General features: G+C 44.7%; 1 protein-coding gene across 3 annotated transcripts in view; it reads right to left on the minus strand.

Annotated features, from left to right (window-relative positions):
- Positions 1-17,288, minus strand: part of UGT8 (UDP glycosyltransferase 8) — a 34,801-nt gene extending 17,513 nt beyond the window's left edge. The window contains exons 1-2 of one of the 3 annotated variants that reach the window (XM_079306777.1): positions 16,843-17,288; positions 1,487-2,310 (exon numbers count right to left, since the gene is read on the minus strand). In XM_079306777.1, coding sequence (XP_079162903.1) covers positions 1,487-2,308 — 822 coding nt within the window. In that variant the 5' untranslated portion in view covers positions 2,309-2,310; positions 16,843-17,288. Of the gene's footprint in view, positions 1-1,486; positions 2,311-5,206; positions 5,457-10,543; positions 10,682-16,842 lie in introns of those variants that run through there. The other 2 variants (XM_079306776.1, XM_079306778.1) reach the window with 2 other exon arrangements.
- Between the last annotated feature and the right edge of the window lie 299 nt (positions 17,289-17,587).

Below are 17,587 nucleotides of genomic sequence, written 5' to 3' on the forward strand. Positions count from 1 at the left end.
CCAGTGATTTAACTACAATGCACAGCACAGGGATATGTATTAACATGGACAAATCACAGGGTAAAATATGAATGTGCTCACTTGGTGCCTCATGTTCAATGAGAACTCATGCTTCGAACAGCAAGAATTAATTACATGCTAAAACTGAAAAGGTAAATAATGTCTCAGCTCACAAATAATTATAGGTAGTTTTCTTCCCCTGCTGTAACAAATAATTGCTCCCATTTATTTGACCTACAGGTTTGTTTCAAGGTCACTGTCACTCCTGTTTCATAGAACATCAAAAAATAAAACAGATATTAACCTATTGCCCAAATTGATTACACAAACACATTTTTCCTCCTACAGAGAAAGGATCTACCAGCCTGGAAAATGAAGAAAAAACTCAATCCAGCCAGCAAAGTTTTCCTGAAGGGAAAATAGGGATGGACTTTCAGGCAGCACAAGGGTACCTTCAGTCAGCTTTCTCAGGATACCTGACCCTTCCTAAACACAAGCACATTGACACACACATGGAAAGAACCAGCTAGAAGCAGCACTGCTATGGTCATCTCTGACGACACCCTGGAGAACACATAACAGCACTTGTCATACAAAGCTGAAGGCTGAAAGAGGCATTCTACAGAGCAAATTGTAGATCACTGCAGGCCAACCTAGCCCTTTTTTATCATCCAGCCAAAAGCATGATTAAAAATTCTCTAATTCAAGATCTACTTGTTTTTGTACACAAACAGAAGTGTAAATGACATGGTTTTCTGTGAGATTGTTCTGCCTGTCACTCACCACTGTACTGCTCAGCAGAGGCATTCTTAGGTATAACATATCAAAGATCACTGAAGTAATCAAACTTAATAATTAATCTGCACAGCCAGGATTTCTGGCGTCAGTCCATCACTACCACTGTTTCAGTCTGAAGTTCAGAACCTGATTTCCTGCATGTGCACAGTAAAAATTCATATCTGAGTGCAGCCACAGTGCCATTTATGTTAACCCTTATCTCCATTTCTCACTCGGTACAGTCTTTGCATGCTTATGTACTCGTAGTCTTAAGAGTCACTATCAAAACTAAGGGAGGAATAAAAACAAATACCATAAAAATACCAATACCGTGAAATTACCTAGTATAACCTACCAGAGGAGGCTTCTTGAAGCATAAACAGTATTCATCCATTCTCCTTCATGTACATTCAAACCATGTTTGGTTAAAAGTTAATTTCCAAGGCAGAGTGTACCGTCTTTCACCTCTAGTGCAGCACTAAACACCTCACTCAAAAGCCAAATATTTCCTGCATCCAGAAAACCCATTTTGTAGAATTTGTGACCAACAATTCCCCTCACCACCACATGAGGTGGCATCCAGGGAATATTTTACCAAGCAACAACAGAACAGGTCCCACTTGAAAAAATCACTGCTTATAAACTGCCACTCATCACATGAGGTAAAGCAGAAAGCACAGAAATTACTGTAAAACTCAGCAAACCTTACTTCTGGCAGAGGGCTGGCTGGCTTCGTCAGGATTCCTCCCACATAAACAACGTTGGGTAGCGTGGGTCTCGGAAACTCCAGTGCAACATCAGTACAAAGCATCCACAGGCTGGATCCATGGACCAAGTCATACATGGACCGTTCTGGAAGAACCTTGTGTTTCTGCATTATCCTTTCATATTTTGGCAGAACCAAAAAACTGACTCCAAACCTCGAAATAATATAAACAACAGTATTTTTAATCCTCTCAAATAGGTTCATGTGATCTGTGAGCAGCGAGTTAAACTCTGGAACGTAGGACAGGGGAGCTGGAGCACCCACTTCTGCTGGATACCAGAGGCCAGTGGAAAACACGGCATATTTAACCCCTAAAAGATGGGCTATAACAAATCCACACATCTCATTGGGATCTACCAGGAGCAGGTCAAACTTCTCCTGCTTGAGGGCACGCATGAGGTTGCGGTTGCCGACGATCATGTCGCAGTTCTTGGAGTAGTGCTCCAGGATATCGAACAGTTCGAGGGCGGTCAGCCTCCCCGAGAAGATACTCCTCATCTTGGACTGCAGGAAATCATCCGAGGTGCTGCTGTTAAAGATCCCTGGGTAGCGCTGCAGTCTGTAGTGATTAGATGGAGGGATCTCCCTGCCCTCAGAGAGGAGAAACACTGTCTGGTGACCTTGGTCATGCAAGGCTGAGGCCAGAGTCTTGAAAATATAAAGATGGCTTTCAAACATAATTGGCGGCACAACAACGATTTTGGCAGCCCTCGCTATCCCGACAGCGCTCCACAGGAGAAAGAAGGCTGGAGCGTACGGCTTCATAGCTGGAAGGAGAAAGAAGAGCATTACATCACAACAGCACTACATGCTGCAGTTCAGGCCCACTGCCCTTTCACTTGGGTGGCTGTGAGCACTTCCACTGTGAGATCTTGTCCGAGAGTTACCCACAGGCTTCAAGCTGCAACTCTCTACTCTGATTTCAGCATAACATTTTCTGGGGTTTTGTTTTCATATAAGATAACAAGGGAGAGAAGATAGAGGGCTTTTTTTCCTTTTCAAAGCACATGCAAATTTACACCATGTTTTTCTTTAGTATCAACGCTGATCAGACATATAGCAGTGGAAAGCAAAACATGAGGTAGAAAGACGTGTTGACTAAGAACCAACTTTGAGCTTCCAAAAATGACATTCTGCTTGCAAAAAACAAGTACAGTAATAGGAGTTAGTACTGCACACATGAACACTGCATCTTCCACTGAAGCACTTTAATAGGTACTTGATTCTGAACCTTAAAATCAGCACTCAAACACACACCTGAACACCATCTCTACCTATGCTGCAAAACCCCGCTGCCATCCTAAATGCACAGATACTGACAGCAACACACTGCTGGGGAATGGGAAAACTCTTTTTACATGTGGTTGGGTAACTTAAAATGCTGCATGCAGCAGAGGAAAGCAAAGTGCCTCAGAAACACAATGAGGACATGTCAGAAACTCCTCAGTCACCATCACCCTCCTAGGACAGAGGAACGAGTACCAGCCAAACCAAACAATCTGCTCGCTCCTCGTGCCAAACCAATGCACGTGGAAGCCCGAGTCTGTTGCAGTGTCCTTTATAAAAAAGAACAGATAACACTGCTACTCAGTCCTTGTTATCTCCCTAGGTATAGCCATAAAACCCTCCTACAACAGATTGCTCAGGGCTTTTTCTTAGTTCCTGTTACATGGGTTATCAGCTAACAAAGAACATCTTACATTCTACATAGCTATCTATAAATCACTATATTCCTAATACACTTACACTGTAAAAAGCTTAAGAGGTTTTTTGAGTTCTATTACTCTGTACTTTTTTTTTTTGTTTTCTGAAAGATGTCCCTTTCAGGTAGTCACAGACTACCTAGCAGTTAAGTCTCCCCCAAGCTTTTCCTCCAAGCTAAACATCCCCAGCTCCCTCAGTTACTCCTCACAGGACTTTTTCTCCAGCTCCTTCACCAGCCTCACTGTCCTTCTTGGGCTGTGCTCCAGCACCTCCATGTTGTTCATGAGGTGAGGGGCCCAGAACTGAACAGGGCTCTCGAGGTGTGGTCTCAAAGTGCCAAGTACAGAGAAAGAATCACTGCCCTGGCCCATGCTCAGTTAGCCTGAACAGGACCCTGCTGGAGGATAACACTCATTAGCTAAGAGAGGTGTCAGAAAAAGTAAGCAAATATGGTTTGCCAATGAAGCATCCAAGAAAAATGATAAATCAAACCCGGAAAAATCCCATTATTGATTCCATCTCCCCATGCAAGAGGCATTCCCACGGTATTGAGTTACTGCTCCTGTCAACAAGAGCGATATTACAAAACCATGAATGGAGGTGCAGGACTGGGAAACTCAGTTCTGTTTCTATCAGCAGCAGAAATCAAAGGTTACAGGAGCCTAAGGGCTCCTCATGATCCAACAGGTTGCCACAGGCCAGCTCTACTTCCATCTCCTCATCTGAGGCCTAGAGCACAGCACAGAAGAGAATCCTTAGCCCTAAGGCACGTTTTCCATGGCTGGGGTGACACACATGCCACCAAAAGCCATGGGAGCTACAGCTATCCCCTCCCTAGGATGCTGACAGCCTTTTCCCATTGCTTCCCCTCCCCACACTCAGCTGGCAGCCAAGTTTTAAATAGCATTAAATAGTATATGTCCAATCACACTGGACAGTTTACTCCTCATGAATTATAAATACTAACACGAAAACCTGGCAATGTGACTAAAACCATTTACTAAACATTATTTTTTATCCTCTTGCAGTGTATCAGTGTCAAGAGATGACAACACACTTCCCTGGCAGCCTGTACCTTGCATCTTCAGAACTGCTAAAACAAATCATCACTTCTCAAAAACCTATTATGCAACTCCCCTTTTCAACATAACTACCTTCCACAGGAGTTGGAAAATAAATGTGCAGGACCTGCCAAGCCATAGAGTTATTAAATACATGATGCTATTAGAGAAATGCCGATTAAGTGACATTTTTACTGGGAAACATGGCATTGACCTTCTATTGAACTTCTGGCAGGAACCTGCAGCCTCATCATTTCATGCCCTGGACAGACAGAAGCAGGGAGCTCAGCTTTGAATTCAGCAGGAGCAAGGGCAGGAATAGGTAACAGCATTCTGTAAGCCAATTAATCACGAGCCTAATTGCCATTTGGCAGGCTGGGACTGGGGAATAGGTGGGTGCATCAGTAGGGCATCAACACACAAGCAGCCAAGCTCAGCTCCAGGCTCTGTCCCAAACACTCCCCACTCCAACTGCCCCCAGCAATGAGCTCCCCCAGCACAGCAGGTATTCCCAGCAGGACAGACCTGCCTATTCCAGTGGGAATTCCTCATTCAGCTCATTCCCCAAAGCAGCAAGCAGTGCCCAGGCACAGAAGGCTTTGCAAGGGTCAGGAGAGCACCAAGGTGGTGCTCAGCTGGAAACCAGCACATCACAACCAGAGCTCAAGGAATCTTCTACTAACTCCCAGCCTCACTCCAGTGGTGAGCTCCCAGAACAAATCACTTGACAAAATAAATAAAAAGGATCAACGTCCAATGCAACTGCCTCCATTTAAACACACCAGGAACATGAAAAAGAATTGTTAGGTGTCCTCATGGAAAGAGAGGACAGAAAAGCCCAGAGACACAAAATGATGCATTTCTCCAGGATGGTTAATAATATCAAACCATTTCATACCTCTATCTTAAGTCGTCCTTCTTAGGATTTGCCTCCATTAAACAAGACTGCTTCAAAGTCTGAGCTGGCATGCAATATCCTTTTATCACAGAGTGAAAAGGAAAATCCAAATTTGCTAGCACTTATAAACACCCCCAAAACGTAACAGAACCCCCAATCAAACAACACCCACAAAATGATCACTGAATTGAAGCCATTCCTTTCAGCCAAAAAGCCCTAAAGACAAGGCTATGGAGAAGAACCAGATGCAGAGTGGCTTTACAGTAGTGAAACCAAGTGCTGATTGCAAAGGGTTCTCCTATTGGAGCACAGCAAGCACAAGTTAAACATTAACTTTATGAGTGGCTGTTGGAGTAGGTTTAATGACCTACATGTGGGGGTTTTCAAATGAAAGTGTGAGTTTTAAAGGGTTACAGAAAATAAAGCTCGCTCCTGACAGTCAAGACTGTTGGAGAGGTTTCCAGCTGACCAAAACATTTCTGAATCATTATTTATTCATTTTAAGGAAGTATTTTTCCATTCACCCAGGAGGAATAAGCAGGATCTACAAGAAGTGTGACTACACAGAAAATAATGACTTTTAGAAGAAAAAAAAATAAGGAGGATCTTTCCCCCTCCCTTCTTCACAAAGCTCTCATACTGGAAGGTTGGACAATGTAGCTGAAATAAGTGTAGTGACAACTGACTTTTAGAATAATAATTAAAACATTAAGACAATGTCATTTATACAGACATCAGCCTTAAATTATTTTAGATTAATTCCAATTAATAATTGGTGTAACAGTCAATTACAGTCCTGGAACACGTACCCAAAATTACATTTAGATTTGCTGCCAATCCTTAATAATCAGCTAATCATTACTAATAGAACTTTTTGGCATGTTTGAGGAGGTTTTTTCTGCTTTACACCCCTGGCTGCCTACCTGCTATTTCTGAAACTCAGAAATAGCTCTTTTCCAGCCAGCAATGCCATTGTCCATGTTTTCCTCCATCATAGAGAGATCCAGAAGCAGAGCCTCTCACCTCCATCCAGCACAGCCTGGAGGCAAACAGCTCCCACACTGACCACTACTCAAAAGATTAAACAGTTCTTAAGCACTTACATGTAAGGATATAAAGAGTTCTTTTTATTCACTAACCAAGAACAGCCCTGACTCCAAAAGCAGCAAAGGAAGTTGAACATGCAACTTCCTTTTTCCAGTTCCTCCCTTCTGTTCAGCCTTGTTTAGATTTGCTAAGGTTTGCTGAGTTTACCTGGGCAGTTTGAGCAGGAGCTCTGCTGGGAAAGGTGCCCTTCATCCCAACCAGCAGCACTCTGACAGCAAAGGAGCAATCTCTGAGCTGCTGATCACTCTCACCTTACCCAAAGGGCTCAGATTACTCATTACCATTTCACACAGACAGCACAGGTTAAAGGAACAGGCTGCCACCTCTGCAAGCCCAAATCTGGGAGCCAATTAGCAATCAAATGACTAGGCCCAAATGGAAAGCTAATGTGTGCATCCAAGGAGCATTATTATTTTTAAACAAGGGGAAACTGGAGACTTTGATGCATTTCAGCAAACTGTGTGTACTCCCAATTGCCACAGTTGTGGTAACATGCAGATTTCATTCCTTCCTCTTGCTCTCATTATTGTCCCCCTCCCTTCACTACACCTCATTACACAAAACTCAGTATTTCAGAAGGAAGAACACAAACTCTGCTCCTGGAGCTGTCAACTCTGCAAAACTCCAGTATCTGAACCAATTGGAGCAAAAAGGCAGAAACAACTTTTTTTTCATTTTTCCTTTTTTTTCATTGGATGTATTTAACCAGCAACTCATATTAAAAGCTGCAGATCTGATGCAGTTTCCACATCAGTGGAGGGACCTTGACCAGTTTTCAGTCACATACAGCAACCACCCATGCCAGGCTCCAGAACCACTTGTTCTTCTCCCACTAGGGTATATTTAACCTCAGTTATCCCAACCTGAGGTCAAAAACTGGAACCACGAGCAGAGCACTGCCATCTCTGGAGCCAATCCCACCCAACCACACAGCCCTCACCACAGATAAACATAAACAGGGTGTTTATTCCTCTTAAGACCAGATGTACTGTAGCTGTAGGAAAAGAGACATGGTTGAAAGCACAGCAAGAGAAATGCTGAGGGAAGCTGAAGAACAACTGGTCATGGAAAGCACTACAAACTGCCTCTGGGAAAAAAAGACAAAAAACAAACATAACCAGCTGCTGACTATGGTTTACTACTGCTCTCAAGAGAAAGGAAGCATTAAAACAGTTTAAGAAATGACCACTGATCTCAGATTGTTACCTGCCACTCCAGCCCTGCCCACTCAAAACCTCATTGACATGAACTTACTACATGTGCAATTCTGTTTGCTTTAGCTGCTATTAAAAACAGTTTTACAGGTAAAACATGATACCCATCCTCCAGAGGCTTGTCAACACCTCAGTTATACAAACACAGAGCCAAGCCCTACAACCCAGGTTGCATGACCAAAGGCCCTGTAAACAAAGCCTTTTATCAAGCCCAAGATAGTCAGGAATGACTAATAGAAGGCACTTGCAGTTAAGTATAAGAATGAAAGACAAAGAAACTATTTCAAGGCAAAGAGAAGGTTTCACTGACTACAGAAAGATTCCATGCTAAAAATACAAGTACTCAACCCAAATCTTAGCTGTGTCAGCCAAACACACAGTTGACAATCAAGACAAAAAGATACACAGACAAATGTACATCAAGTGCTTTGATTTCAAACTGTAGAGGAGTGACCAGAGCAAAGAAAAACTCTTCCCTTTCACACATCTGTTCAAGATATATAATTTTTCACATTCTCCCTAAACATTTTAAAGTGTCAGGGATCAGCTATTTTTGCCAAACACCCAGAAATGCTATCTACGTGGGGGAATGCACTGTCAAATCATGTCTGACAGCAAATCTCAGAAAATAATTTTATCATAGAGACAGGAAGGTTTTAATTAGTGGCATCACTGATGACAGTAAGCAAGACCATGATCTTCAAGCTAAAGCTTGCCTCCTAACCATTCCTTTAAGCTGGGAACTGTAAATTATGTTCTTAACCCTTAATACTGTTTGCTGTGCTGCACATATTCCACAGGCAATCCAGAATACTCTTCCCTAACCCTTTAGGAGCATTACAGTAAGCCAGCCCTACAAGCTGACTTCAGGCTTTGTGCTAAAAGACAGCAAAAAACCATCAGAAATGCAGAAACACGAGAGTCTTGGAGCAACAAACCAGGAAATTACCTGGGAAGAGACTCTGGTACCAGGTATTGTACAACCTTTGGATTTATGTCCTTGAATTTTCCCTATCACACATCCTGTTACTAATTGCTGAGGCACAGTGTGTGCTGCAATTGCTATCCTGTGTTGCAATGTTTTAGATGAGTGGTGTGATCTGGCTTTCAACCACAGGCTCTTTTCAACTAAATGAATAAATTAAGAAATTAGTAAGACACGTGTATCAACAAGAGCAGGTTTTTGCATTTAGTTTGTACAGTCTCCTGAACAACATCTATCCAATGGCTGAGGCACTTCAATGAGTACAAGAACATCTCATCCAGAGACAAAAGAGAAGATTTATAGGCATTACAATATCCTCTGTCAGTCTTACAGTGTCAGCTATGCAAACACCAAAGGAGCTATTAAGAGGGAGCCAGAAGGATATGCAATTTATGAAATCACTTTTAGCAATCACTTACTGAATGTGCAACAGGTTTTATCAAACACTGAAGGGTTCTACCTAAGCTTTTGTACTCAACCACGGTAGAGAAAAAGGATTTTAGAAATCCTCACTTCACAAGTAGCATGGCAGGAAAGGCACTTCCTTCAAAATACAGCATCTCCAGTTTATACACAATCTTTTCAATAAGGATGCCAGCAAATAGATCTTTCAGAAGTTACATGGGAATACAACTCTTATGCAAGGATGTCCTATCAAGATGACTTTATAGCAACTGGCCCAAGTTTAACACTCCCAGGTAACATTTCACCAATGGCTTTTGGAAGGAAGTGCTCTGTGATTCTTGACGGTTATGGAAAATTGTCCCAAACTTTTGAGAAGACCGATCAAACCTAAAAGGATTAAATATTTACAAATATTATCTTTATGAAGTGGTTATATTCCAAATCAACTCAAGATTTCAAATCTATTAATAGCAATAATTTGATCTTTTAATCAAATCCATTATAAACCCAAGCAAGGCCTGCATGCTTTGTGGTCATGCCACTGTAGTGACTGCATCAGCCAAAAATCTGATTTCCCTGAGAGTAAAGGATTCAAGTCTGATTAAATATTTTCTTAATGTAAACTAAGTTCCAACAGGGCAAAGGCACCTTCCATTCCACATAACCTACATTCCTTAATACTCTATGCACTACAACTGAGCAAACAATACACAGTAAAAAAAATATAAACTTTATTGAAGGTCAGTGTTTTACGAGGATCCATTTTCCAAGTTCAGCCCAACTAACTGCATGGAATTAAGCTTCATCAAGATTTTAAAACCTGTGAAACATTAACCTCAGTAGACCCACCAGGTAGGGTAGTCAAAACAAATCAAGAGACATTGAGTGATTTTAATAATCCAAATAAAAGCAAATAGAGCAAGAACAGCCAGTCCTTTCTGTGCTGTTTTGCACAGGGTGCCTTTCGAGATCCCTACCCTTTTTAGCACTCCACACAGTAAGGATCAGCAGAGCCCAGCACTCACCCATTGCTGTAAAACCAGCAGGGCAGTGTGGCTCGGAGTGCCGCGGCTCGGGTTTCTCCGCATTGGCGCTCTGCTCCTTGCTGCCCGTGGTGATCCCACCCTGGCTCCTTGGAAAGACACTGCTGACTGCACACTGAGAGGAGCCATCTGTCTGCAAGTGAGACACGTGTACTCCTGCTGGAGAGATTTGTCTGCTGCATCCAGCACGACGTGAGAACCTTTCCTGACAAATGGTGCACCTTCCATCACAGCTCCCGGAACTCGCACCAACACGGAATTTTGGCAACAACACTCCAGTCCCTTGACAAAGTCCCCTCAGCTCCTGGAGGCCTTTCCTACAAGTACCCAGACCTGAAACCCTAAGTTTCTGGACTTGCTGCAGCCATTTTGCACCAGAAAGAAGCAGGAGCACTGCTGTGGCATCAGGGCTGGGGGCATTAACAGGGAAAAGCCAACAGGTTATCCCATATTTCCAGGGGACACCAGTACTGGGAATGATGTTGTTTACCAGCCCTGCTCCTGCTGTGTGACCACCATGCCCTGAAGAGCCCAGGAACAGAATAAACCACCTAAGTGCTGAAAACAAAAGGAAACTTTCTACCTGCAGAGGACAAGGCATAAGTGCCACAGCAGCTGATGGAGACAGATCCCTCCACTGAAGGGTCAAAGCTGCCCATGAAGTCTCTGCTCTCACACTGGCATCAAAAGACAGGCTGAAATAGTGGCTGAATGAAGTGCTAAAGAGATGGAAAAAGGAAAAAAAAAAGAAAAAACTAACTCTGATTTTCAACATTTCAATTAGTGACTGAACCTCCTTTGATATAATGACACTCTGAAGAAGGGGCTGGAAGAAATTGCAGTGCATTTTGTTGTGAGCCCAATTTGTTGGTGCTGTAGTTACATTCTACCACCACCAAAGTATGAATTTCACCTCATGAACAAGCCTTGGGACCCAAAACAACACTAGTTTTAAACTTAAACCCACTTTACTGCCATTTGCATTTAACTTCAATAATTATTGGGGGGATGCTTTGCTTTTCACTCCAGCTGGCTTCAGCTTGGTACAAGCTCTCCCTGCTCACGCCATCACATGACACCCAGAAGCACTCAATGAATTTCTTTGTTCCATTTCTGACTTCATCCTATAGCAAATAAGCACATTTTAACAAGCCACACAAACACTACCACAAGGGGAACTATCACAGGTTTTTTTCAGTAGTGGGAAATACAACTTGGAATAAAGTAAAAACACACAGTTTCATCATGCTTTGCTCTTATTCAGCTCAACTAAAATAATTGCAGCAACACCACACATGCCAAAAACATTTACCTTACTCAGTATGTTTATTAATAGGTTCTGTTTTGAAATTTACAGGTCAGTTTTCCTCAAATTAAGTTGCTGTCTGTTGCTTTCAGATTTGTATTTGGAGTGCCTGCTCTGAACTCTCTCCCAGCAGAACATGGGCCTAGAGTGAGGACCAAAGTGTAGTGTAACAGCTTTCCCATACAGTTTAATTCTGAGATTGATTTTAGGAGCAACACCACATCACTTACCAGAGCTACACGAGACAGAAATCAACTTGGAAATCTTCTACAAGGTACAAAACACACTACACTAAGATTGGTTTGGTTTTTTGGGTTTTTTTTTTTTTTGGTAGGTGTATAAAAAATTTTAAATACACATAAGCTTCCTGCAAATTTCTACCTCCACTAGCTAGAAAGACTAGAGCATAATTCAAGAAAGGAACAGCCTAAAGACAGGATTTGTAGATTTTCAAAGACTGAGACTCAACTACAATCTGTTAATTCAAAAAATATTCAGGAAAAGAGAAAATAAAACCAAAGGTTACACAGGGTCAAGATGAAGACAGCTCTCATCTCCAAAACTACCATTCCCAAAGGGATCTGGGTATAAAACCAAAACAGATGAACAATAATCCATCCAGGCACACCAAGTGGTTCTACACATGCACATGTCTGTTCCAACCCACCAAAACAGCACTTTCCAGGTATTCCTCCATTTCTGGAAAGCAAAATTTGTCCAACATGAAGACTACATAGTAATAAACACCTGATGGGGGTTTAAAACAGAAATAACAAATCATAGCCTACATCTGTAGTTATTTCATTAGTAAGCAGTTTAAGGCAAAACAGATTGTCTAATAAAAGTACAGTTTGAAACAAAAGCATTTGGAATACTCCAATCTTCAAGGGTACTTCCATGAAAATAAAGCTAATTGAGATACAAGCAAAATAATTACCAAAATGACACAAAGCACAGTAATTCATGACTTACTATTAGGAATGGCTAAAGAAATATGACAGCTTTAGTCCTATCTTTTATACACTCAGATGTGTTTTTCAAGACTCTCAACTTAAAAAAAACAAACAAAAATCATACAATCATCAACTGTCCTTGGGCAAGTTTCCACACAAGTCCTCACAAGATTGACACCAACAGCTCCCTTCCCATTTAGCCCCATGAGTCCTGGATGCCCCAAGCACTAGACTGGCCTATCCAGACATGTTACTGAAACACTTGGAATTTTCCACTTTGCAGGGAAGCAAAATGTATGCAGACAAAACTTCACACAAGGATTTTAAGCTTGATTACTTATGATAAGGTTTTGTGCCCAGGGACCAAACACCATACAGATCACCACACACCCCTCAAAGCTCGATTTCAAGAAATAATGTTCTTCTGAAGGACCAGCAAGGCTTCACCAGGGGTGTTAATTCCCCAACAAAGCTCTGCCAGCACTTCCAGTGCATTGATGTACAGGATTTAACTGAACTATGGTGATCTGGATCATGCCACACTTCACCAGCAAGATGTGCACCTCATGTGGAAGCAGCATCCTGGGCAGAACTCCTGCTCCTCACCCAGAGCTCATCCAGAGAGATGCTCCTTTCATCTCACCTGCAGTGTCAGACAGAAAACATCACCTGGCAGTGTCAACCACACCTCACTCTGCTTCAAATTTGAGTATTTCTCAGCTGAAACATCAAATTGGGAAGACAATAATGGTGTCTTGAAAACAAAGCTAAGAGCAAGTCAGAACACATGAGTACTGACCATGTGTTAACTTTCTATTCCTCTTTTTGTTTGCTTTGTGCTAGGTTTTCTGCAATTTTTTTAATGCTAGTACTTAATTTTTAGTGAAAATTTTTGCAATACTTTTGAACATGTACTTCATGAATTGGTGCTCTTGGCATTAAAGCACCTTATTCATTTGATTTGAGTCAAATAACTTTCACATTGAATGAGGGCTGCAGAAAAAAACCCAACACAAATCCAACAAAATATGTAACTGCATTTTAATCTGAAATCCAGGACGCCTAAATTTCATATCTGCAGTTTTGGTTACACATATGCACTCCATCTTCAGTTATAACAAATCAAGTAACTTTTTTCAGACTGGTGGTAAAAATAACTTCTCTAATGGAATATAGTCTGGAATTAAGAAAATTGGAAGGCTCTCCAACTTGTACATTCACTCTGTTACCTCCCTCTAAATACACCAAGACACAGCCTTAATATTAGATTTTGTTTTTTAAAAGATGCTGTTTCTGCAGGGCATCAAGGCTCACTTCCAGCTCAGAATCAGAAGCTGACTCAAGAATTCCCACTAACTCTGCCTTTAATTACTGAGTAAGAAGGGAAATAGTCTTAAATTGCTTATTTTTTGTCAAGCTGAACCATCCATTCATAGGAGCAAAGAACTGCACAGAGCAAAGATAAAGCTATGCTTGTTTCCCTACACAAATAAAATTATGGGCATGGCAACTGGGCTGCTTAAGAGAAATGGTCATAACAAACCAGTTTGTAACCACAGTTTGGGCTACAAATCATTTAAATGCTTATTGCTGACCAGGATCTCCCACCCTGAGCATTTTAGCATCCATCCATCCAAGTGTCATAAAAGATGACAAATATTCATCAAAATGTTCAAAAAACCTTATGTCACAAGTCTTGGAAATTGTCTCACAGCAAAGCTGTCCTGGGGGAAGGACAGAATTCTATTAGATGCTTCCAGTGTATTTTACTTCCTGGAAAACAGAGAGAAGAGCCCTCTACAATACCTATTCACAAACACTTGGAGCTGTATCAGAATGTCAGTTTTCAGCCCAAAGATACTTTCCAAAATAACAATAAGAAGTCAATCCGTGCTGAAATTTTTCTGAGGACTAGAACTACCAACAAAGGAGGAGAATGATGTCAAATGCTTCTCATGTATCAGCATTTCTCAAACACAGCTCTGTTCTCTTCACAAATATGACTTTGTAATAATCAAACAGAAATAAAAATATTTGTTGAAAGTCTAGAGCTGGAGGGGGGGAAAAAAAAAGTTATTTCATTTGCTAAGCATCTCACAAATTTGATCTCATCACAAACAACCCAATAGGCTTTAATAATGCAGTAGGATTTATCTTTTAAGTAGAAGACAAGGGACTTGACCAGTAAGGAATAAACCAAGGTAAATTCCTCTGCTATTGTAAAGGAAGCAACCTGGTTAAACAGTGAACTAAAAACACTTGTGAGAGCCCAACGTGGAAAACAGCAGGAAAAGCAGGCATGGGCAACAAACACTGACCAGTTTAAGTCAGAACTGAACTATCTCATGCTAAAGATCATCAATTAGAAAATAAGCAAGTCAGGACAGACGTTGTTACACTTTTAATTACTACAGCACACTTTTCAAGTAGCACTAAGATTATTCCAGCAAATCACATCCTCTGTGCACGTCCCAACAGGTAGAGAGCAGGCAGTACACCCAGCTGTGCCAGCAAGGCACAGCAGCTGGTAGCCATGCACCAAGCTGGAATTGCCACCAAATCCATCCCACGGCTTCACTGGCACTCACTCAGCAAGTCACTCGCACGGGCAAGGAGAGGACTCGGAGCCCAGCTGACATCACCCTGCACAGAAGGAGAATGCAGGATCATTTCAGATGTCCTCTCCTCCAGCCTAGTTAATCCCATGGGTTTCTCCACACAAATCCTGCTTTAGAACAACCTAACTGTTTAGAAGCACACTAAGAAAAAAACCTACTGTTTACAAAACACTGACGTGATTCTCACCTCTGAGTTTCAATAATTAACACATCACAAAACAAATATTTTTTTTTCTGTTCTACAAAGAGCTTCTGTTAACAGGAAACATGGTATAAAAAAAAAGGAAAAAGAAATCATAAGCATTTTGTGCTAAATACTCATTTCCCTGTGTTTCAACTGAAGTGTTTTCACAGCACGAAACTCCAGCACAAACTGGTTGGTCCTTTGAAAAAGAAAAGCCGCTGCAGTATCCAGTGTTCGGCCTGGATCAATGACTGAAACAAAGGAACAAAAACAAGGAAACGTGAAGCAAAGGTTAATTGCACACTATGTAGTGTCGGTGCTTTAAAACCAGCTCAGCTAAAAATCTAAGTGACCTTGTGTGATAACTGCTTGGAAAAGCAGGGAGGCAATATCAGACTGGAAACGTTAACTGAAAAACCGTCAGCAATGGAAGTCTGGAAATAAGAATTCCAAAAATTGAGTCACTTGGTTGTAACAAAAAAAAAAAATTTTAAATTAATTTCAAGGAGTTTGCTTTGGGGGAGGAGACCTTCAAGGATGGCTACTACTAGAGTTGCTCCCTGCTGTCCGTCCCCAGGGAACTCGGATGAGCATGCAGATCGGGCTGCGCAATTCCAATGATTCCCTGTCGTTCCGCGGCCAGGGCTCCAACGAGCAGGGGGACAGTAAGAGGCAAGATACCGCTTGATACCCGCTGAAACACCGCAACTTCAGCGATGTGCCGCCTCTAAAGTTCACGCTCGACCCTTTTCCTCCGCTTTGAGCCCAACCGGGAGGCGCAGCAGCAATTACGCAACGCTGCTCCTTCCAAAGCGGCCGGGATGGAAACTCGGGGAATATCCAGGGAGGGCACCGCATCCCAGGAGCTCTGGGAGCCATCCCAGGTCTCCCATGTCCCTCACACCGCGTTCCCGAGCCGGCAGCCGGACGGCGACCCAAACAAGGGGGGCTCTGCGCCCACACACCGCGGCGCTACCGCCGCCGACAGCCCCTCATGGCGACACCGAGCACTTCACGGGGACCCGCCGAAGCCAGCCGGAATTCCCGTGTGTCCCAAAAGCGGCGCCTTTCCCGCGTCCCCCCCGCTCCCGCCCTCAGCGCCCCGCGCGCGCCTCCCCCCTCAGGGCTGCGGGACCCCGCGGGCGCGCGCCCCCACACAGCCCGCCCGCCGCTCCCGCTGCCCTCAGGGCGCTCAAACTTCCTCAGGGAGCGGCGCCGGCACCTGCCGGGCTGCCCCGCACTCACCGCTGCGGCGCCGGACGGCGACCACGCCAGAGCCCGCCTGAGGAGAGCCCGCCCGCCGCGCCACACAGGTACCGTGCGCGCCGCCCGCCCCCGGGCCCCTCTGGTCTCCCCGCCCGAACGCCCCTCACGAAAAGGGCGGGAAGGGACGCGTCCTTCTGGCGCCCCTCAGGACATGGCGCTCCCCCGCACCCCTCAGCTCCCTCCTCAGGTCACACCGTCCCCTCGCTCGGAGGCACCGCATCGACGCGGCTCCCCTGCGGCTCCTTCTCTCGGCTCTCACCCCAAGAAAGGGCTATTTCCCTCAGACCCCGAGTCTCACCCCCACTTCCACGGCTCTTCCCCTCAAGCCCTCCGGCTACCATTCCCCTTCAACACACCTCTTCTCCTCAGCCCTTCGACTCTCACCCCCCCCCCCCCGCTTGAAAGGTTCTCTCTCCTCCCGCTACACCAGACCCTCCGCCGCGGGCTTCCCCTTGGGCTACGGGAGGGAAGAGGAAGCAGGCAGACTGGGGCGAGCAGCGAGGCGAAACGACAGCCCCCCTCCACCTCCCCCCCCGGACCGCCGAGGCCCCTCACCGCTCTCTCTTCAGGGCCGCTCCCCCGCGTCGCTGCCTCTGGTAAGGAGCCGCCGACCGCAGCTCCGCTCGGGGCTCTTGTCCTTCAGCCGGGTCCGCCCGGCCCGGGCTGCGGCGCTGCTGCGGCGCCGAGAGCGCCGGGCCCGCCGGTGCCTCCGCCCGGGCTCTGCTGCACCTGCTGCGGGGCTGGGCTGCCCTGCGAGCAGAGGAGGCTCCCTCGCTCCGTCCTCCCTCAACTTCGCATCACTCCGGGCTGCCCCCGCTCCGCCCCACCGCATGCACCGGCGCTGCCGCTCGCCCCCGCGCCCGGGGAAAGGCTCGGCTGCCCTCCCGCCCCATGCACTGCCCCGCTGCCGGGACGGCGGGCAGCTCCCGGCACAGGGCAGGTCTCCTGCGCCCGCCCCTGGCGGGAGGGACCGCGGCCGCCTCCGCCAATCAGCCCCGGCGCGGCCGCGCTCCGGCTCCAGCCCCCGCCGGGGGCAGGGATACCTTTCCCTGGACCTGTGCTCCGAGCCGCGTCCGACCGCTCCCCTTGCTGAGCGCCAGCCAAACAATGTCCTTATTCCGCCTTTGCTCCCCTGACGAGCTTTAAATACGAACGCTAATTAGCCAATTGGTTTTGAGTGTGTGTGGTTTGGGTGGGTGTGGATTTGGGTTCTTTTCTCGTGTTATTCGAAATATAAAAAAACTTCTCGCTCATAGCGACAGACAGTAAAGTTCTTTGAAACTACAAGCTTTGCCCCTCA

Source organism: Erithacus rubecula (genome assembly GCF_903797595.1).
Source record: "Erithacus rubecula genome assembly, chromosome: 5".
NCBI classification, from domain to species: Eukaryota; Metazoa; Chordata; class Aves; order Passeriformes; family Muscicapidae; genus Erithacus; species Erithacus rubecula.